Source organism: Lepus europaeus, chromosome 17 (assembly GCF_033115175.1).
Source record: "Lepus europaeus isolate LE1 chromosome 17, mLepTim1.pri, whole genome shotgun sequence".
NCBI classification, from domain to species: Eukaryota; Metazoa; Chordata; class Mammalia; order Lagomorpha; family Leporidae; genus Lepus; species Lepus europaeus.
In genome coordinates this window covers 10,572,199-10,593,608 of record NC_084843.1, presented here as the reverse complement: position 1 = coordinate 10,593,608, position 21,410 = coordinate 10,572,199, and the positions used below count along the sequence as shown (strand labels likewise).

The 21,410-nt window shown below is 47.7% G+C and overlaps 1 protein-coding gene across 2 annotated transcripts in view; it reads left to right on the top strand.

Annotated features, from left to right (window-relative positions):
- SEC23IP (SEC23 interacting protein) overlaps nucleotides 1-20,158 on the top strand; it is a 57,216-nt gene extending 37,058 nt beyond the window's left edge. The window contains exons 14-19 of one of the 2 annotated variants that reach the window (XM_062215202.1): nucleotides 5,350-5,505; nucleotides 5,875-5,977; nucleotides 8,718-8,903; nucleotides 9,558-9,717; nucleotides 10,524-10,625; nucleotides 19,815-20,158. In XM_062215202.1, the coding sequence (XP_062071186.1) occupies nucleotides 5,350-5,505; nucleotides 5,875-5,977; nucleotides 8,718-8,903; nucleotides 9,558-9,717; nucleotides 10,524-10,605 (687 nt within the window). In that variant the 3' untranslated portion in view covers nucleotides 10,606-10,625; nucleotides 19,815-20,158. Of the gene's footprint in view, nucleotides 1-5,349; nucleotides 5,506-5,874; nucleotides 5,978-8,717; nucleotides 8,904-9,554; nucleotides 9,718-10,523; nucleotides 10,626-19,814 lie in introns of both variants that reach the window. The other variant, XM_062215201.1, reaches the window with a different exon arrangement.
- The last annotated feature ends 1,252 nt before the right edge of the window (nucleotides 20,159-21,410 follow it).

Here is a 21,410-nt window from a genome sequence, read left to right as displayed (position 1 = left end):
CAGAGAGAGGTTTTCCATCCACTGGTTCACTCCCCAAATGGTCACAATGGCTGGAGCTGAGCCAATCTGAAGCCAGGAGCTAGGAGCTTCTTCTGGTGTCCCATGTGGGTGCAGGGGCCCAGGGACTTGGGTCATCTTCTACTGTTTTCTCAGGCCATAGCAGGAGCTGGATAGGAAGTGGAGCAGGTCTCAAACCAGAGCCCACATGGAATGCCGGCACTGTAGGTTGGGGCTTTAACCTGCTGTGCCACTGTGCTGGCCCCTGCACTTTAATTTCTGTGAGAGAAACATGTTGGATTCATTCAACTTGAGTTTTCAAGTCCTCACAGTTCTTGCCCCAGGAAAGAATTCTTAGAAAAGCTTTCCAAGTAGTTGACAGTGCAGCATTTAATATGTTTAATACACTTGTATCTCAGTGCTTAGATGTATTCAGATATTTTTAGATGGTGACCAGTTGAGAATATTTTCAGTTTGTGTGTGTAACACCATCACCATGTGTCAGCTCCTGATGACTTTTAAAAAGGCACAGAAGGCGCCTGGATGTTTTATAGAGCCTGTTCAAACTTGCAAGCCCATTCATTCATTCATGTTTTAAAAAAAGATTTATGTATTTTGAAAGAGTTACAGAGAGAAGGGGAGAGACAGAGAGATCTTCTGTGTGCTGATACACTCCCCAGATGGCCACAACAGCCAACGCTGAAGCCCATTCATTCTTAACGATGGCATTTTTAAAATGTCTCTTTTTTCAAACATGAGCAAACATGAACAGACTCTGGTGGATAGAGGGCAAGGTGAGAGCACGAAAGGGATTGTGCCCCAGGACGCTGTATGCACACCTCTGTCGGGCGGTGGCCTTCTCCATTAAAGCAGAGTCGTGGCTGTTGCTGGCTCCAGGCTCATCTCTGTGCAACATTATGACCACAGAGGAAAAGGAACCTGCCCTGTTAGGGCCAGGTAGGAATATTCTGAGCAATTTCACTTGCCCTGGTTTGAGTCCATTCTGGACCAGTTGTTCCGGGCTGGGGAATGGAGCATACAGGTTGGTTGACACCAGCCCAGGTCACCTGTCACCTCCATGTGGGTGGGCCAGGCAGGCAGGGCCTGTTAAACAGAGGGTCATTGAGCAGTCCAAGCAGTAGCTGCAGTGTGCATCATGTGTTACTGAGAAACCAAGAAATAGAGATCAGCAAAAGAAGATTTAAAGAAAACATTTGTTGCCATCTCCTTAGCCAGAACTAGCAGCCTTTAACTATTTGAGCGGGGCCTCTTGGACTTTGAGTGAGGTGTGTTTACACGTGTATTTTATTAAAAACAGGAACAATATGATATATATACCGTTCTACTGTTCTTTCAGGCTGTCAGTGTATTTTGGATATAATCCCATATCAGTGACTATTTGTCTCCAGCATCGATTTTGGTGATGGCTTGTTTCCCGGTTTGGAAAGATAACGCTGTATTCTGTCATTCCCTTCTTAATGGCTCTGCTAGGTTCCTAGGGTGGCCATGACAGCATTTCCAAACCCTGGTGGCCTGGAATAATGGGAATTTATTGTCTCACAATTCTGAAGGAGGCCAGAAGTCTGAGATCAAAGTATTGTTAGTTAATAGGGCTGTTCATCCCTGGAAACCTGTAGGAGGATTTGTCCTTGTTCTTCCTAGCTTGGGGGGGAGGTCTGCTGGCCGGCATTGCAGCCCTTTCTAGAGATGTAGCGCTCTGCTCTGTTTTCATGTCCAGTTCTCCCTGTCTCTTCATGTCAGCTTCCCTTTGTGCATAGCTGGCTCTGTCCAAATTCCTCCTTTTTGTAACAATACCATTCATACCAGGTGAGAGCCATTTAATGACTTTATTTATTTTTTCAAGGCTCATTTTGTTTATTTGAAAGGCGGAGTGAAAGAGAGAGAGATTGATCTTCCATTCACTGGTTCAGTCCCCAAATGGCTTCAATGGCCAGGTCTGGGCCAGGCCAAAGCCAGGAGCCTGAAACTCCATCTGGATCTCCCACATGGGTGGCAGGGGCCCAAGCATTTGAGCCATCACCACTGCTTTCCCAGGCACATTAGCAGGGAGCTGGATCGGAAGCAACGCTCCAATTTGGGATGTTGCTTCAGTGTGGTATACAGGCATCGTAGGAGGTGACTTAACCCACTGTGTAACAACACTAGTCCCTGATGACTTCATTTTAGCTTGATTAGCCATTGAAAGTCCCTGTTTTCACATACAGTCACATTCTGAAGTGCTGGGGGTTAGGCCTTCAGCTATTATTGATGGGATACATTCAACTCATAGCACTAAACATGCAGGCAATTTCCATTTTTCTTTCCTGATGATTGTGAAAATTAGCTTTCTATGTACATTGCTTATGTATTTCTATCAGTTAAATTGCTAGAAGTAGTATCACTGGGCCAAAGGATAAACCCATGAAAATCTGATAACTACTGCTTACTGTAGAGAAAATGGTGTCACTTGGTATTTCTTTAACCATATGAGATATTTTCTCATATGGTATTTTTCCCTTGTGATGGGCTAGTTTCACCTATTTTTCTGTTAGATTTCTTTTTTCTTTACTGATATTAAAAATTCTTTTTATATTAATGTTGTTAACAGCTTGTCATATATATATATATAGTAAAGATTTATTTTATTTATTTGAAAGAGAGTTACAGAGAGAGGTAGAGACAGAGAGAGGTCTTCCATCCACTGGTTCACTCCCCAGATGGCCACAACAGCTGGAGCTGTGCCGATCAGAAGCCAGGAGCTTCTTCCGGGTCTCCCACGTGGGTGCAGGGGCCCAAGGACTTGGGCCATCTTCTACTGCTTTCCCAGGCCATAGCAGAGAGCTGGATCGAAAGAGGTGCTGCCATATGGGACACTGGCACTGTAGGCTAGCGCGTTAACCCTGCACCACAGCGCTGGCCCCTTGTCATATATTTTTTAAGTAATTTTTTTAAAATTTATTTATGTGAAAGGCAGAGTTACAGAGAGGGGACAAAGAGCTCGTCCATCCTCTAGTTCATTCTCCAAATGGCCACAACATCCAGGCTGAAGCAAGGAACCTGGATCTCTGGATCTCCCATGTGGGTACAGGGGCCCAAAGCACTTGGGCCATTTACACTGCTTTCCCAGATGCATTAGTAGGGAGCTGGATCGGAAGTGGAGCAGCTGGGACTCAAACTGGTGCTCACATGGATGCTGGTCTTGGAAGCAGCAACTTAACCTGCCACACCACAATACCAGCCCCTTGTTATTTTTCTAAGTTTCGTTTCATTTTATGTTTTTCTTTTCCCTCCCTCCTTCCCTCCCTCCCTCCCTTTTCTTTCTCTGTCTTGTAACTCTTCTTTACTTCTTGGATTTGCGTATATAAAGGCCAGCTAGAGCTGGGAACTCTAGACCTTGTTAGAAGGGCAACAGTGTAATACAAAGTGCGTTGGATTTGGAATTCCAAGTCCTTGATGTGATTGGATGTAATCCCTCCTTTTGTCACCCTCTGGCTATGTGTTCTGGGGTAGGTCTGTCACACATCTGAGCGTCACTGGCTGCATCTGAGAAGTGGGTGTGGTAGTTCTTGCCTTCCCTCCCTCTTTCAGTGGGTTGGACTATGCCATGTAGTGTTCTTTACTCTCAAGATGCTGAAATACAAGGATGCACTTCCTGCCACTGAGACACAAATGAGACAGCTCTGGAAAGCACAGAGTGCTTATACGGATGCCAGTGCTGACGAGAGACTGCGTGCAAGGCAGTCGAAGCAGGGGCTCCTTGGGGACAAATATTTTTTCTAATGGAAAGAAACTTGCCATAACTAGAGAGGATGGTAGTTACAATAGAAGTAACATTCAACTGTGGTGATTAAACAGCTGAATCCCATATTGGAGTGTCTGCCTTCGAATTCCGACTCCATTTCTGACTCCAGCTTCCTGCTGATGTGCACCCTAGGAGACAGCAGGTGTTTTTTTTGTTTGTTTTTGTTTTTGTTTTGACAGGCAGAGTGGACAGTGAGAGAGAGACAGAGAGAAAGGTCTTCCTTTTGCTGTTGGTTCACCCGCCAATGGCCGCTGCGGCCGCCGTGCTGCGGCCGGTGCATCGCGCTGATCCGAAGCCAGGAGCCAGGTGCCTCCCCTGGTCTCCCATGCGGGTACAGGGCCCAAGGACCTGGGCCATCCTCCACTGCACTCCCGGGCCACAGCAGAGAGCTGGCCTGGAAGAGGGGCAACTGGGACAGAATCCGACGCCCCGACTGGGACTAGAACCCGGTGTGCCGGCGCCACAAGGCAGAGGATTAGCCTAGTGAGCCACGGCGCCGGCCAACAGCAGGTTTTGACTCGAGTAGTTGAGGCTCTGCCCCCCAAGTGGTTTCTGCCCGGCCTAGTCATGGCTGTGGTGGGCATTTGGAGAGTCAACCAATGCAATGGTGTAAGAGCTCTGTCTCTGTGTCTTCCAGATAAAGTGAAAGTAAATGATTTTTAAAAAAAATTTTTAGAATAGTGATGTTCGTTGAATGCTTAAGATGTGCCAGGCCAGGGCTGGTATTGTGGTGCAGCAGGTTGAGCCACCATTATGGCACTGGCATCCCATATAAGCACCGGTTTGAGTCCCAGCTGCTCTGCTCCCAGTCCAGCTTCCTACTAAATGTGCCTGGGAAAACAATGGAAGATTTGGGCCCCTGCCACCCCTGAGGGAGACCTGGATAGAGTTCCAGGCTCCTGATTTTGGTCTGGCCCAAAACTTTAGGCTGCTGTGGCCATTTAGGGAGTGAGCCAGCAGATAGAAAGTATCTCCCCCCCGCCCCCCCAGCCCCGTCTCTCTGACTTTCCCTCTCTCTGTAACTATGCCTTTCAAATAAATAAATACATCTTAAAAAAAATGCCAAGCCCTGTGCTAAGCACTTTATAAATATTATGCTTCCTATATACTGTGCACATGTAGTTAGCTTGACAGCAGGTGAAAGAATAGCCTAAAGATTTAAGGAGAAAACTTTGTCTCCCTGAGCAACAGCTGTCCATGGGAGGCATCCTCTGCTGTGGCCTGGGAAAGTGATGGAGTATGGCCCAAGTCCTTGGACCCCTGCACCCGCGTGGGAGACCTGGAGGAGGCTCCTGGCTCCTGGCTTCGGATCGGCAAAGCTCCAGCCATTGCGGCCGATTGGGGAGTAAACCAACAGATGGAAGACCTCTCTCCTTCTCTCTCTCTCTCTCTGCCTCTCCTCTCTCTTTGTAACTCTTTCAAATAAATAAATAAATCTTTTTTTTTTTTTTTTTTAAAGTGTGGGTCCAAGAACTCTGGAAAATTGAAAAAAATTGTGTATTATGTGACTTTGGAATGGCTGCTTTTATTCTTGTTTGATTTTTTTCTAGGTTTCTGTTGTTTATAACTCATTAGACTTTGAGCCAGAGATTTTCTTTGCCTTGGGATCTCCAATTGGTATGTGTCTCACTGTTCGAGGAGTGGATAGGATAGATGAGAATTACCGGCTTCCTACTTGTAAAGGATTCTTCAATATTTACCATCCGGTGAGTGTGTGGGATTGACTTTCTGTTATGAGGAAGATGAAGAACTTGTCTTTTTTAATCTAATAAATTACCAGATTCATGTTTTGTTGGAATGAATATTGATCTTGCTTTTGTAAAGCTCAGCTTTGTGTCCTAAGTGATACAATCAATACTTTCCAATAAAATTTTCTATCAAAAAGCCTTTGTTGAATGAAATAATTCTATTGCTTTGCCTGTAATTTTACCCACACACTTGAAAATCTTATATGAAATGGCCAGTATTTGATGTGGAAAAAAATCAATTTGCCACTTACCCATTTTCTTACCCAACTAAGACAGATAGCTAAGATTAAAACAACTCTTCATAAATTTCCAATTCTTCTTTTATAGCTTGATCCAGTGGCATATAGGCTAGAACCTATGATTGTTCCAGATTTGGACCTCAAAGCAGTTCTCATTCCACATCATAAAGGCAGAAAAAGACTTCATTTAGGTAAAAAGCAAATACTATGAAAACTTGCTTTCTTTTTCATTTTGTGATCTGTAATGAGTTATGAAAATTTTAGCATTAAGTCCTTTCTAACAGAATTAATGTTATTTAAGTGCCTATGTTCAGGATTTTTTTTTTAAGATTTATTTTTTGAAAGGTAAAGTGAGAGAGAGGCAGACACACAGAGACAACTTCCATCCATTGGTTTGCTTTCCAGATGTCTGCCATAGCCAGGGCTGGGGCAGGCAGAAGCCAGGAGCCAGGGACTCCATCCTGCTCCTCCCACATGGTGTCAGGGACCCAGATACTTGGGCCATCTTCCACTGCCTTTGCAGGTGCATTAGCAGGAAGCTGGATCAGAAGCGGAGTGCTGGGACTCCCAGCTGGCACTCTGATATGAAATGCCTGCTGTCCTACAATGCTGGCGCCTGTCAGAACCTTTTAAACTATGGATTTGGAAAGCTGTAAAACAGTTATTAATGCATTCCGTCTCTTCAATGGCATTCTAATTGTTGAGGTATTTAGGAATGGAAGAAATTGGTAATAAGATACATAATTAGATTTTGATAGAGTTTGATTATAATTTTTGGAATTCGGAAGAAGAATAACATTAAACTAATGATCATACCATCAAGAAATAGATGTGATATTGTCTAAGTCAAGTGAGCTATTATTTCCTTGCCAACCAAATTTTTCTTAGAAAAATTCATTAAATATAATGTATTGATATTGATAATTCCAAGTAGGCTTTGATCTTCCTTCCTTCCTCTTTTTTTTTTTTTGGAGATTTATCTGTCTGAAAGAAGAGACAGAGTGAGATCTTCCCTCTGCTGGTTCACTCCACAAATGGCTCAACAGCTGGTGTTGGGCCAGGCTGAAGCCAGGAAAGAGCCTGGAACTCCATCTTGGTCTCCCACTTGGGTGGCAGGGGTCCAAGTACTTGGGCCATCTCCCACTGCTTTCCCAGGTGCTTGGGCAGGGCCTAGAAGTAGAGCAGCTGGGACTTGAACCAGTCTCAGCTGTATGGGACTCTGGGATCAAAGGTGGCAGCTTACCACAAGGTGCCACTGTGCTGCCCCTAGATTTTTCTGTAGCTTGTTGTCTGTGTATGTTAATTATTCCTTAGTTTAAAAGAGGGGGTGGAAGGGACAGGAGTGTAGAGAAGAAAAAGTGGTCATGTCCTCTTGTTTAAAAGTGTGTTTTGCCAACATCATGTTTTTTAAAAATATTTAACTATTTGAAAGTTGAGAAATTTGACAACTCAGATGTTGAATCAACTATTATTAGGTAAGAACAGAGAAAATGAAGGGGCAGGGATTTCTCATTTTTAAATTAGAAGTTTAAATTGTGGTTATATCAGAATTTTAAATTTTCAAAACCATTTCCCTGTTACAGTTTAGAAAAAGTGAGTTTTAATCTTGTGGGCCAGTTTTTAACTTAAAGAAGCATATGAATGTGCTTATATTTTTATGGTATTTGACTTAATGTGTTTTGAAAAGAAGTTTAGTAATTTTGACTGGATGAAGTTTAGACATAATAAAGAAATAATAGGGTGGTGAGAATTGTGGCGCAGTTGGTTCAGCTGCTGCTTGGGAAGCTCACATCCCCTATCAGTCCTGGTTCAGGTCCTGGCTACTCTGCTTCTGATCCAGCTTCCTGCTAATGTGGACCCTGGGAAAAAGCAGATGATGGCCAAGTACTTGAGTCCCCGACATCCATGTGGGAGACCTGGATTGAGTTCTGGTCTCCTGGTTTCAGCCAGGCTCAGCCCCAGCTGTTGTGGGCATTTGGAGAGTGTACCAGCCAAAGGAAGGTCTCTGTCTGTCTCTATCACTCTACCTTTCAATTAAAAAATTGTGGCTGGCCCTGTAGCATAGTTGGTTAAGCCTCTGCCTGTATCACTGGCATCTCATATGGATGCTGGTTTGAGTCCTGGCTGCTCCACTTCCAATCCAGCTCCCTGCTAATGCACCTGGGAAAGCAGTGGAAGATGACCCAAGTGCTTGGGTCCCTGTACCCCTGTGGGAGACCCAGAAGAAGCTCCTGGCTCCTTGCTTTGGATTGGCCCAGCTCTGGTCATTGTGGCCATTTGGGGAGTGAACCAGTGGGTGGAAGACCACTCTCTGTCTCGCCCTCTCTCTGTCTGTAATTCTGCCTCTCAAGTAAATAAATGAATCTTAAAAAATATGGCAGGGTAAGATTTCTCACAGTGTTTTGGCATGTTGAGATTTCTTGGCTGAGACGCCACCTATATCTGACATTTCTGAGAGAAAGAGGTTGACAGCTGCGTGATCTCAGCTGTGTGTGAAATTGAAAAATGCGGAGCTCACAGAGTTCAGAGTAGGAAAGTGGTTAAAGAAGGTGGGGGAGAGGCATTGGGGAGGACAGGGAAAGGTTGATCGGGGGGAGCTGAGTTACATGTAGAGGGAGAAGTTCTGTTGTCATATCGCAAGTGGGGTGATGATGGATAGTGATGACGCACTCTGTGCTTCAGCAAAGCTAGGAGAAACGACCGGGAATGTTTTCACCACAAAGAAGAGATGGATGTTTTAGGGCATGGATCTGCTCACCCTGACTTGACAATGTGTACCTGTATCACAGTGTCACATGGAAATCCCATAAATATGGGGTTTGAGAATGAAGGGGGAGGAGGTCCTCTGCTATCTGAGAAATGTTAACTTGCTTTTTGTAATGCAGAATTTTACCCAGTGTCTAACGTGGCGTGTCATCTTGCTCTCTTTAGAGTTGAAAGAAAGTCTCTCTCGTATGGGATCTGATTTGAAGCAGGGTTTTATTAGCTCTTTGAAAAGCGCGTGGCAGACATTAAATGAGTTTGCCCGTGCTCATACCTCTTCAACTCAATTGCAAGAAGAATTGGAGAAGGTAGCCAATCAAATCAAAGAAGAAGAAGAAAAGCAAGTGGTTGAAGGTAAATTTGACATTTGAGGCATTTTCCAGTACAGAGATTACTATGAGCATAACACTTAGAATTGATTTTATGAGGCTTGTCATTCCCAGCCTTTGTGGAGTTGGAGACTCCTTCTGTGATGGACAGTCTGTCATGGGAGACTACTGTCAGATGCATTACTCTAACATCCATGTCATCCTTCTACATAGATTTTTTTATCTGATAATTACTGAGCTTTTTATTGTCTACTTTTTAAATTTTGTTGAGATTGTTAAGGCCAGAGTTGCGCCACGTGTGTCTAGGCCTTTCAGACACTTCCTCTGAGAAGTTACCTTCCTGGTGCTGTTGCTTAACTGTGTCGTCATACACCTCCTATGCGGTATCTGGTCATTGTGCCGTCATGTTTTTGACTTGTTCAGATTCTAACTCTATTTCCTTTCTTTCTGCAATGCTCTCTCACCCCTTCACAACTTCTGCCAGCTGTTGGCTTTTTCTCCTCTCAGGGGAACCAGCCCTCTTCCCCTGGCTCTTTGGAGGAATGGGGAGTGAGCCTGTAGCTCCCCAGTTACTACGTGTGTCAAGCAGTGTTCGCACTGAGCCCAGAAAGTCAGCTAAAGTCAAAGGATAATGATTAAGTGATTGACTTTGATATTGAAATGGTTTAACTTCTAGCAGAAAAGATTGTTGAAAGTCCAGATTTTTCCAAGGATGAAGACTACTTAGGAAAAGTTGGAATGTTAAATGGAGGCCGCCGGATTGATTATGTTCTTCAGGAAAAGCCAATAGAGAGTTTTAATGAATATCTTTTCGCTCTTCAGAGTCACTTATGCTATTGGTAAGTGTTCCTCACCTACATAACATTCTAGTGGCTTTTACCAGCTAGCACAAACTGCTGTTGTACGGAGATTCTTTTACTGATAGTGCATTTATTGTGGAATATCAATTTGAGCTCCTTTGTCATCCACAAGATGGCAGTGTGTCACCTCCCTTTGACCAAGCACCCTTGGTATTTGGACACTGTTTTTGTAGGGATGCCTTTTGCCATAGGAATGGTAGGGACTTTGAAAAGCCATTACTTTTTTTTTCTCCCCCCTTTTTAAAAGATTTATTTTATTTATTTGGAAGGCAGAGTTAGGGAGAGACAGAGATCTTCCATCTGCCTGTTCACTCCCCTAAATGGCCACAATGCCCAGGGCTTGCAGGAGCTTCTTCTGGGTCTTCCACGTGGGTGCACAGGCCCGAGCCTTTGGGCCATCCTCTGCTGCTTTCCCAGGTGCACAAGCAGGGAGCTGGATCAGAAGTGGAGCAGCCCAGACTTCAACCGGTGCCCATGAGGGATGCTGGTGCTACAGGAGCTGCCTAACCCTCTGTGCCACAACTCCAGTCCTGAAAAGCCATTCTTTCGTGGATGATAGGGGTGTCATCAAGGAGACTTAGAACAGAACTGACTGGCGTCCGTTCAGTTTTGAGGACAGCGCCAAGATCTCACTGGGGCACTGCTGTTTGCCCTTTTTAGGCAGAGTCGAGTAGAACAGTGGTTGCTCCCTGCCCACGCCCCTTCACCACCAGCCTGCGGAGAGGCTGATTTCTGCTGATTGTCTGTTAAATACACGTGCCTTTTGTTTTCTTTTTGTTTTAAAGGGAATCTGAAGATACTGCCCTGTTATTACTCAAGGAAATTTACCGAACAATGAATGTTAGTCCAGAGCAGCCCCAGCATTGACCCGCCTTCAGCTTTACTGTGTGAGTTTATTGTGTGTGAAGTTTTTAATGTGTGTATTCTGGAGTCTTTTTTTTTTTTTGATTTATTTATTTGAAAGGTAGAGTTGGGGAGAGGTAGGGAGAGAGAATCTTCTATCCGCTGGTTCACTCCCCAAATGGCTGCAACAGTGTGGGCTGGCCAGGCTGAAGCCTGAAACTAGGTACTCTCTCTGGGTCTCCCACCTGGGAGGCAGGGGCCTAAGCCTTTGAGCCTTCTTCCACTGCTTTCCCAGGAGCAGTAACAGGGAGCTGGATCAGAAGTGGAGCAACTGGGACTCGAACCAGTGCTCATGTGGGCTGCTGGTGTTGCAGGTGATGGCTTAACCCCATGTGCCATGTCACTGGCCCCATTCTGGGGTCTTTTGTATGGAGTTATTGTTTATTGTGATTTTTTTGTTGTTGTTGTTCTTTTCTGATTTCTTGGAGTTTTTTTGTTTATATTTTAAAACTTACGAGGCATGAAGGAAGGAAATTGGTTGGCAGCATACATTTCTGACTTGTTCTGATCTTTCTAAATCTGCATGGAATTTGAGGTTTTGTTTTGCTTTTAGTTTCTTTTTAAAAAGGATTACCAGGAGTGCAGTTAGTTTTGGCCATAGGTTACTGAACCCAGTTCACAATGCCTTAAATGAAGGGAGGTTGACGTTTCTTGAAACAGCAGGAAGGGCTGGCTCCTCTGTTGAATGGTAACACCCACGCCCGGACTGCTCCTATGGTTCAGCGTGGCATGAATAAGGAGAGGGGAGGCGGCGTCAGTCGTATCCATCCCTTTTCATTAGGGAAGCAGAAGCATATTCAGACATCCGTTGATCCCGAGAACTGGCCAGGTCTGGTGCTCCATGCCTTCCTCCTCAGTCTGTCTGGAGGAGCAGAGTCGGCGTCAGCAGCTTTCTCGGCCTCTGTGGCGGGAAGGCCTAGAGGAGAGGTTGAATCTGTGAGGGGGGAGCCAATCTGCATCTGGCCATGTTCCATGCCCGAGCTCTCCGAGATGCCAGGTACCTGGTTTTCCTCACTCGATTACGCCTTATTTTAAAAAATGGAAAGTGTGTGTTTAAAGGACTAGAAACCATCAAGCCTTTGACAGAGTGTGGTGCAAAGTGCTGAGCTCGCCGTTGCCGAGATAAGAGTGTTCTAGCACATTTTGGCTTCTAGTGGTAAACAATAAGTGGTGATCCCCTCAGCCTTTCAGTAGGGCGACCGGAGAGACATTTTCTGTGCATATCCAAGCAAACATGCTTGCGCTCCAAACAAAGGGGCCTCATTCAGGGTATTGTTGGGCAGCTTGGTGTTTTCAGTCGGCCAGACAGCTTGCACAGCGTTCCGTGCTGCTCTCTGTCATGCTGTGATGGCCATGTTTGCCCTATTGTCTGGCTCTATCCCATCCCACCTTTGTTAGCCAGCCTCCTGGTCAGGACAGTTAGCTCCTTTTCAGGTAATCAGAATCTATTGTCTTGTCATTTCTCTCCATTTCTGATATTTGAAAATGGGGGTACTTCCAAAAGCTCATGGAAAATGGGTATTGTGAGAAAACCATGGCTAGATTTCAAATTTTTTTTTTTTTGCACCAAAACACTTTTTTTTTGACAGGCAGAGTGGACAGTAAGAGAGAGAGACAGAGAGAAAGGTCTTCCTTTGCCGTTGGTTCACCCTCCAATGGCCGCCGTGGCCGGTGCACTGCGGCCGGCGCACAGCGCTGATCCAAAGGCAGGAGCCAGGTGCTTCTCCTGGTCTCCCATGGGGTGCAGGGCCCAAGGACTTGGGCCATCCTCCACTGCACTCCCTGGCCACAGCAGAGAGCTGGCCTGGAAGAGGGGCAACCGGGACAGAATCCAGTGCCCTGACCAGTACTAGAACCCGGTGTGCCAGCGCCTCAAGGCGGAGGATTAGCCTGTTGAGCCGCGGCGCTGGCCCAAAACACTTATTTTTAATCCCATTTTTTCATGAACTTTTTGAAGAATGCTTATGTTACGATAAACTTGAGTATAATGTCAAAAGATAGCACAGTCCAGATTTTCAGTTATAGAATAGTCGTTCAGTTGGTCAGTAAATGCTCTGTGCCAAGCACCTGTGTTCTTGCTGGGGATAAGTGGTGAGCTAGACCGCACGCTCATCTTCTACGGGGAGGAGAGCAGCAGCAGGCCTGTATGCACCACGTCGGTCAGTTTCCAGTATCGAACGGTTCTGTGGAGATCAAGCAGCAAGACATGGTCGAACGTGACTGGTATGGCCTCCAGGAAGGGCCCTGCCGACCTGCTGACACTGCCGTTGAAATCTGAATTGGGGGGCCGACGTCGTGGTCTACTAGGTTAATCCTCCGCCTGCAGTGCCGACATCCCATATGGGCACCGGTTCTAGTCCCGGTTGCTCCTCTTCCAGTCCAGCTCTCTGCTGTGGCCCAGGAGGGCAGTGGAGGATGGCCCAGGTCCTTGGACCCCTGCACCCTCTTGGGAGACCAGGAAGAAGCACCTGGCTCCTGGCTTCAGATCGGCATAGCTCCGGCTGTTGTGGTCATTTGGGGAGTGAACCAACAGAAGGAAGACCTTTCTCTCTCTCTCTTTTACTGTTTGTTAACTCTGTCAAATAAATAATTAAAATCTTTAAAAAAAAAGAATTCTGAGTTGGATGGGCAGGAAGCAGACATGCACAGATCTGAGGGCGGAATGATCTAAGCAGAAGGGAGAGCAGCCTCAGAAGTTGAGCCATGGGACCAGATGTGCAGCACTTACAGGGTGGAAGACAGGCGGTGTCGCTGCAGGGCTGTGTGAAGGGAGCGGGGAGCCGGAGCCGGCTGGTCGGAGTGGAAGGCGGGCCTGGTTCCAGGGGTCAGGAAGACATGGAAACTGAGGAGGAAGTTGGGCACGTGGTGCTTTCCAGTTAGCTGGCTTGGTACTTTGTGGAGGGTAAACTGTTAGAGGGGCAAGGATCAGACTGGGATCTGTTCTGGAGGAAGAGCTTCCCTGACCTACTGCTGAAGCCGTTGCAGGTGCGAGGGAGAGGTGTGAAGAGTGAGCAGCAGTGTGGATGGCGGTGCCTTTTCCTCTGGAGGAGCAGGTATTTTAGGGGATGTGAGGGAGAGGGAGTCAGTAGTGGATGATGCTGTCGGAAACTCGGGGAAGCCCAGAACTAAAGATAACTTAGAATCACTGGTGTATTCTTGCTGTTGGAGGTCCCAGACCTGGTGAGCGCACTGTGTGGCGGGAGGAGCTGGCGAAGTAGACGGCAGTCCAGGGAGCTTTGATCTCGGGGAAGGGAGGCAGGTTGCTGCAGGCTGTTTAACCAGGTCAGACACTTCTGGGAGGTGCAGGAAGGGGAGGACTAAGAATGGGTCACTGGGGGTTAGTGTTGTGCTGGCTGGGTCAGTCCCAGCTGCTCCTCTTCTGATCCAGCTCCCTGCGGATGCACCTGGGAAGGCAGTGGAAGATGCCCAAGTGCTTCGGCCCCTGCCATCCATGTGGGAGACCTGGATGGAGTAGCAGGATCCTGACTTCAGCCTGGACCAGCTCTGGCTGTTGCAGCCATTTGGGAAGTGAACCAGCAGATGAAAGATCTCTCTCTCTCTCTCTCTCTCTCTGTAACTGCCTTTCAAAAAAAAAAAATCTTTTTTTTTTTTACTTTTTTAAATTTGAAAGGCAGAGTTACTGAAACAGGAGGAGAGACAGAGAGATCTCCTACAACCTTACCAAGAAAAATGTTAGAAATTAATCCTTCTGGCCGGCGCCGCGGCTCACTAAGCTAATCCTCCACCTTGCGGTGCCGGCACACCGGGTTCTAGTTCCGGTCGGGGCACCGATCCTGTCCCGGTTGCCCCTCTTCCAGGCCAGCTCTCTGCTGTGGCCAGGGAGTGCAGTGGAGGATGGCCCAAGTGCTTGGGCCCTGCACCCCATGGGAGACCAGGATAGGCACCTGGCTCCTGCCATCGGATCAGCGTGGTACGCCGGCCGCAGTGCGCCTACCGTGGCGGCCATTGGAGGGTGAACCAACGGCAAAGGAAGACCTTTCTCTCTGTCTCTCCTCTCTCTCACTGTCCACTCTGCCTGTCAAAAATAAAAAATAAAAAAAAAAAAGAAATTAATCCTTCTAAGCTTTTACAGCCTTTTTTTTCCACTTAAGAATATATTGTATTATTTTCCCGTATAAGCCTACAACTGATGTGTGTGTGAGCAGAGGTGTGTGTTCATACTTTAAAAAAAAATTGAGTGAATTATTAATTTATTTGAAAGGTATGGTTACAGAGTGAGTGAGAGAGAAAAGAGAGAGAGAGGTATCTTCCAGATCCCCTGGTTCACTCTTCAAATGGTTGCAAAGGCTGGTTCTGGTCCAGGCTGAAGCTAGGACCTCGGAACTCCATCCAGGTCTCCCATGTCTGTGGCAGATGTCCTGACACCTGGGCCGTTTTCCTGCTGCCTTCCCAGGCACACGTTAGCAGGAAGCTGGATCGGAAGCAGAGCAACCAGGACTCTGACCAGTGCTCTACATGGGAAGCCAGTGTTGAGGCAGTGGCTTAGCCCACTGTGCCACAACGCCAGCCCATGTGTATTTATAAATTTTGTTTGTTTTTCTCAGTGGGTCATGTATACACTTGATACCGCTTTTAAAAGTGACAGAAGGATCAACTTTCTATACTGCGTCCCCAGTTTCCATGCATAGTAGCAACCAATGTTGCAAGCTTTGTTAAATCCTCTAGAGGGGCCGGCCCTGTGTCCTGTGGCGGGTAGATCCTCTGCCTGCAGTGCCAGCATCCAGGATGAGTCTGGCTGCTCCACTTCTGCAGCTCTCTGCTAGGCCTGGGAAAGCAGTGCAGGATGGCCCCCCGCTGAGCCACCTGGTGCAGCAGGACTGTTTCCCCAAGGCTCTCGCACCCCTGCTACTGGCATTCGTGACCAAACCCAACCGTGCCCTGGAATCCTGCTCCTTTACCCGCCATAGTCTGCTGCAAACTGTACGAGGTCTGGACTCGGAGCAGCCTCTCCCCGACCCTCGGTCTGGGCCCGTGATTGGGGGACTGAGATGAACTCGCTGCAGCCAGGCCCTCCTCTTGGGCAGGACTCTGGCAGAGGCAGGGCGGGTCCCCTGGGTCCATGTGTCTGTCTGGTATGTGTGCAGGGGTGTGCTTCCTGTCGGGATCAGGGTCTTTAAGTCCCCCTGCTGGACTGACCCTGCTCTGCTCTGGGGAGCCGGCCTCCAGGGGAAGGGGCTGCAGGCTGCCCTACTGTTAGACTTCCCACCGTCTGAGGATGCTCTGCAGGCTGTGCCTCGTGCTCAGGGCCCTGCTGGCTGTTCCGCCCCCCGCCCTTCTCCCACCTGGGCTGCGCTAAGCCTGGGGAGCTGCTGTCCCCTCCCCACGTTTTGGTTGTTCTCTGCCAGCCTGGGACTGCGTGCTCACTGGCTGCCTCTGCCTCTTGTCAGTAAGCTCTGGTCCTGACGTGGTCACCATCCCCCATCCACAGCTCTGGTCCTGACGTGGTCACCATCCCCCATCCACAGCTCTGGTCCTGACGTGGTCACCATCCCCCATCCACAGCTCTGGTCCTGACGTGGTCACCATCCCCCATCCACAGCTCTGGTCCTGACGTGGTCACCATCCCCCATCCACAGCTCTGGTCCTGACGTGGTCACCATCCCCCATCCACAGCTGCTGTGCTGACCACTTGGCCTGAGCAGCACCTGCCACTGTGGGGCCATGGGGTTGTCAGCAGAGGGCCAGGCCCTAGCCTCCATGCTGTGTGGACCAGATGAGAGGGTGGTGGGCAGACACCATGTTGTTGAAGTGCAGGAGTTGCCTGGGGCTGCTCTGGCTCCTGGGCCCGATGGGGCTCTCCCTGGCTGCTGAGCAGTTGTATATGACTGGCTCTGGGGGGCTCAGCCCTGTTCCCCAGCCTGGGAAGGCCAAGGAGAAGGGAGCGCCCCCGACACCTGAACTGCATCTGGGGCAGGGGAGGGATGGGCCTGTGCTGGCAGGAGACACCCTGGGACCCCTTAGCCACCTGTGCTTTCCCTTTGTGCTTTGTGTGTCTGGGCTGTGCCTGGGGCTTCACAAATAAACCTGTGTGTGGCAGCTGCCAAAAAAAAAAAAAACAAAACAGATGGCCAAAGTCCTTGGGCTCCTGCACCTGGTGGGAGACCTGGAAGAAGCTCCTGGCTTCAGATCAGCCCAGCTCCAGCTGTTGCTGCTGTTTGGGGCATGAACCAGTGGATGGAGGCCTCTCTCTGCCTCTCTGTAACTCCGCCTTTCAAATAAATAAATAAATCTTTAAAAAAAATTATCCAGACATCTGCCACCACTTGCACACATGTAAGTTTTTCCTCTGGAAAAAGACAAACAAGGGTCAGGCATTTGGCCATGCGATTAAGACATCGGTTAAGATGCCCTCATCCCATATTGGAGTTCCTTCAAGCTCCGACTCTGCTCCTCATTCCAGCTTCTGGCTAACCTGTGCCCTGGGAGGCGCCAGGTGGTGGCTCAAGTGGTTGGGTCTCTGCCACCCATGTGAGAGACCTGGCTTCAGTTCTCAGCTCCCTGCCTTGACCTGGTCCAGTCCTGGCCATTGCAGGTGTTTGGGGAGTGACCCGCTGGGTGGGAGATCTCTGACTGACTGACTGTCTTTCTTTCCCTGTCTCCGTCCCTCTCCCTTAAATAAACTTTTAAAATATATCTAATCTAGCTTTATTTAAGTGTTTCTATTTATTTTTATTTCTTTATTTTATTTTTATTTTTATTTTTTGACAGGCAGAGTGGACAGTGAGAGAGAGAGAGAGACAGAAAGGTCTTCCTTTTGCCGTTGGTTCACCCTCCAGTGGCCGGTGCACCGCGCTGATCCGATGGCAGGAGCCAGGTGCTTCTCCTGGTCTCCCATGGGGTGCAGGGCCCAAGGACCTGGGCCATCCTCCACTGCACTCCCTGGCCACAGCAGAGAGCTGGCCTGGAAGAGGGGCAGCCAGGACAGAATCCGGCTCCCCGACCAGGACTAGAAACTGGTGTGCCGGTGCCGCTAGGCGGAGGATTAGCCTATTGAGCCCGGCGCCGGCCTTTATTTCTTTATTTTTAAAGATTTATTTATTTGAAAAATTTAGAAGGAAAGACAGAGAGATCTTCCATCCACTGGTTCACTCCCCAAAGTGGCCACAATAGCCAGGGCTGAGCCAGGCCAAAGCCGTGAACTTCATTCAGGTTTCCCTTGTGGGTGGCAGGAGCCCAAACACTTGGGTCATTTGCTGCTGCTCCCCCAGGCCATTGGCAGGGAGCAAGATCAGAAGTGGAGCAGCCAGGACAAGAACTGGACACCATATGGGATGGGTGTCTCAGGTGTGGCTTTACCTGCTACACCACAACACTGGCCTCTCTTTTGGTTTGTACATATTTTTTTATTTGAATTTTTAGTTTAGAAGAATATGGTATGAGAAGGATTTGGTTTTTTTCTTAAGTATTTAATCTTTGTACCTGTGCTATCTTGTGAATAATGCATGCTTTGTCACTGGTTTGATGTTTTTATCATATGCCTGATACCTGTTTTCTAGGCTTTTTGCTCTCTTCTGTTACTTATCTGTTATATTTCACTGATTTGAAGTCAAGAGTCTGGCCTCTGATTCGATCCAGCTTTTTATTTTTTATTTTTTGGCAGATAGAGTTAGACAGTGAGGGAGAGATAGAGAGAGAAAGGTCTTCCTTCCGGTGGTTCACCCCATAAATGGCCGCCACAGCTGGAACTACGCCGATCCGAAGCCAGGAGCCAGGTGCTTCTTCCTGGTCTCCCATGGGGGTGCAGGGGCCCAAGCACTTGGACCATCCTCCACTGCCTTCCTGGGCCACAGCAGAGAGCTAGACTGGAAGAGGAGCAACCGGGACTAGAACCCGGTGCCCATATGGGATGCCGGCGCCGCAGGCGGAGGATTAACCAAATGAGCCGTGGCGCCAGCCCCTTTTTTAATTTATTTATTTGAGAGAGTTACAGACAGTGAGAGAGAGAGAGAAAGGTCTTCCTTCTGCAGGTTCACTTCCTAAATGGCCGCAAGGCTGGAACTGCGCCGATCTGAAGCCAGGAGCCAGGACCTTCTTCTGGGTCTCCCATGCAGATACAGGGGTCCAAGGACTTGGGCCATCTTCTTTCTACTGCTTTCCCAGGCCATAGCAGAGAACTGGATCAGAAGAGGAGCAGCCAGGACTCGAATCGGTGCCCATATGGGATTGCCAGCACTTCAGGACAAGGCTTTAACCTGCTGCGCCACGGAGCCAGCCCGTACTTAAAATTCTTTTTAAAGATTTATTTGTGGGGCTGGTTCTGTGGCATGGTAGGTTAAGCCTCCGCCTGCAATGCTGGCATACCATGTAGGAGCCAGTTCGAGTCTTGTCTGCTCTACTTCCGATCTAGCTCCCTGCTGATGGCCCAAGACCCTGGCCCCTGAAGCCACATGGGAGACCTGGAAGAAGCTCCTGGCTCCTGTCTCAGCTGCAGCCATTGCAACCATTTGGGGAGTGAACCAGAGCTTGGAAGACCTCTCTCTTTGTGTCTGTAATTGCGCTGCTCAAATAAATAAATAAATATTTTTTTAAAAAGATTTATTTGTTTCTTTGAAAGGCAGAGTGACAGAGAGAAAGAGATCTGAGAGAGAGAGAGAGAATATGAATCTTCCATCTGGTTCACTCCTCAAATGGCTGCAAGAGCCAGGGCTGGGCCAGGTTGAAGCCGGGAGCCAGGAATGCTCTCTGGATCTCCCACATGAGTGACAGGAGTCTAAGTACTTGGGCTGTCTTCTGTTGCTTTTCTAGCTTAGGCAGAAGCTAGATTGGAAGTGGAGTGTCCTGGACCCAGACCAGGGCCCCTGTGGGATGCTGGCTTTGCAGGCGGCAGCTTAACTCGCTGTACCACAATACCATCCCCAGAATTGTTCTTTAAGTGCCTCAGAGTAACCTGACGGAACATTGACTTTGCACTTGCTGTTTACTTCGTGTACTGCTTTGCTCCGAAGACGGTCGTGCTAGCGAACCTTTCCGCGTGCTGCCGGGGCCCTTCCGCCGCGTGCCAGGCCTGCCTGGGAACCAGTGTGCTGCCCACATCTCCACCGGCAGTTTGAGTGCTTGGTGGTGTGTTGTCTTCCTCGAGGGAGGAACACAGCACGTTTATCACTACTGCAGACGTGCAGCGCTCACTGAGGGGCCTTGTTTTTCTTTCCAAGACTGTCTTCACAGAAAGTCCGGAGTGAAGTGCATCGCTGGAGACCCTGCGAGGACGTTCCCAGTCTGCTCCTGCGATGGTGCCAGAAAAGTGACTTCAGCAAGTGCTCGGACGGAGGAGCCATTGGGAAGAAGATACGCAGCCAAAGGACAGAAGCAAATGAGTGCCACACGTGGACAGCGTAGATGAGAAAGTGTAATTGTAACAATGACACAGTGACGATTTCTCAGACCAGTTTAGTTGTGAAAGATGTGTGATAACAATGAAGAAAACCTTGTAGCATGCAAACAGTTACTTCTGTCCCTTAAACCATTGTGGGCTATTAAACTTGCATTTTTCTTTTTATTAATGTAGTATTTTCTTTTTATTCAACTATGGACTTCTTGAGAAACTGTAGTGATATGATTTTTAGGAAATTTATGTTCTACTTGAAGTGTGAATTGTTGCTCTGAGCTGCCTTGCTTGCTAAGAGGAAGTAACCAAGATCGCTTGTGCCCCAGGTGGGCTGGACGCTGCTGAGAGCCTCCTTGTCAGCGAGCTGGTGCGCCTCACTCTCCCAGCATGCTCTGCTCCAGCAGGGAGGGAAGCAAATGAGAGCGTTCCGTTTTGTCATCTGAGGCAGCTGGGTATCGCTGCGTTGCCGAAGTTCCAATTGGTGTGAGAACCAAAGTGGAGCTTTTAGGGTTTTTTGTTCTGTGTTGATTCCAGTTATACCAAAGTGTTGGAAAGTATGAAATGTATTTCTTCCAGGCTGCAGATCTACTTCCTGAGAAGACTGCTCTGTACTGTTTCACTTTCGTTTCTCTCTACATTGAGATTATCTAGATGTTTTCCTAATACTACATGGGAATGCCGATTTTTCTTCTTTTGTGATAAAGTAGAAACATTTTACATTGTTTACATAGTTCTCATGGAACATGGACTTTTTTGAAAGTGACACAATACACATTTTTGTGTATAAATTCTAATTAGTGTGAATAAAGCAGTTACATCAATGCATTTTTTAAAACAGCAAATTTCTGTATTTCTCTTACCTTCCTTGAAAGTATTTCTATGACTTTAATGTCCATTCCATTTCTGTTGTGAGTCCCAGCTAGTTAATATGTGACATCAGCTTTGGTGCCCAGTAATAGGATTAGAACAGGGAAGCTTTAGAGGTGCAGTTGACCCCAGAGAGCACGAGTGTGTGTGTGAGTGTGTGAGTGAGTGTGTGAGTGAGTGTGTGAGTGTGTGAGAGAGTGTGTGAGTGAGTGTGTGAGAGATCTCTCTTCCAGCTGCCTCAGTCTCCGTCAGGGTGCAGCATTCAGTGTTTCCAGACGGCCCGGTGGCCAGCCTGGACAGGAATAGTTTGCTCCTTTCCAGCCTTCATTTCTCTACCCCAGGACTACTGCTTTTCACTTAATTTTTACCTAACTTCTCTAAACTGGTGAAATAAGAAAAAAAATGAGGGTTATCTGTGTATATTTTAATAAACTCCTATTTGATTTTTTTCATCTTACAACTGGTTTTGTTTGTGTCATTCCGTCTGTCATCTGAGTAGTCGGCAAGGAGAGGGACACTTGGAATCTTTATATTTTCTAGTTTTGAGAGAGAGATC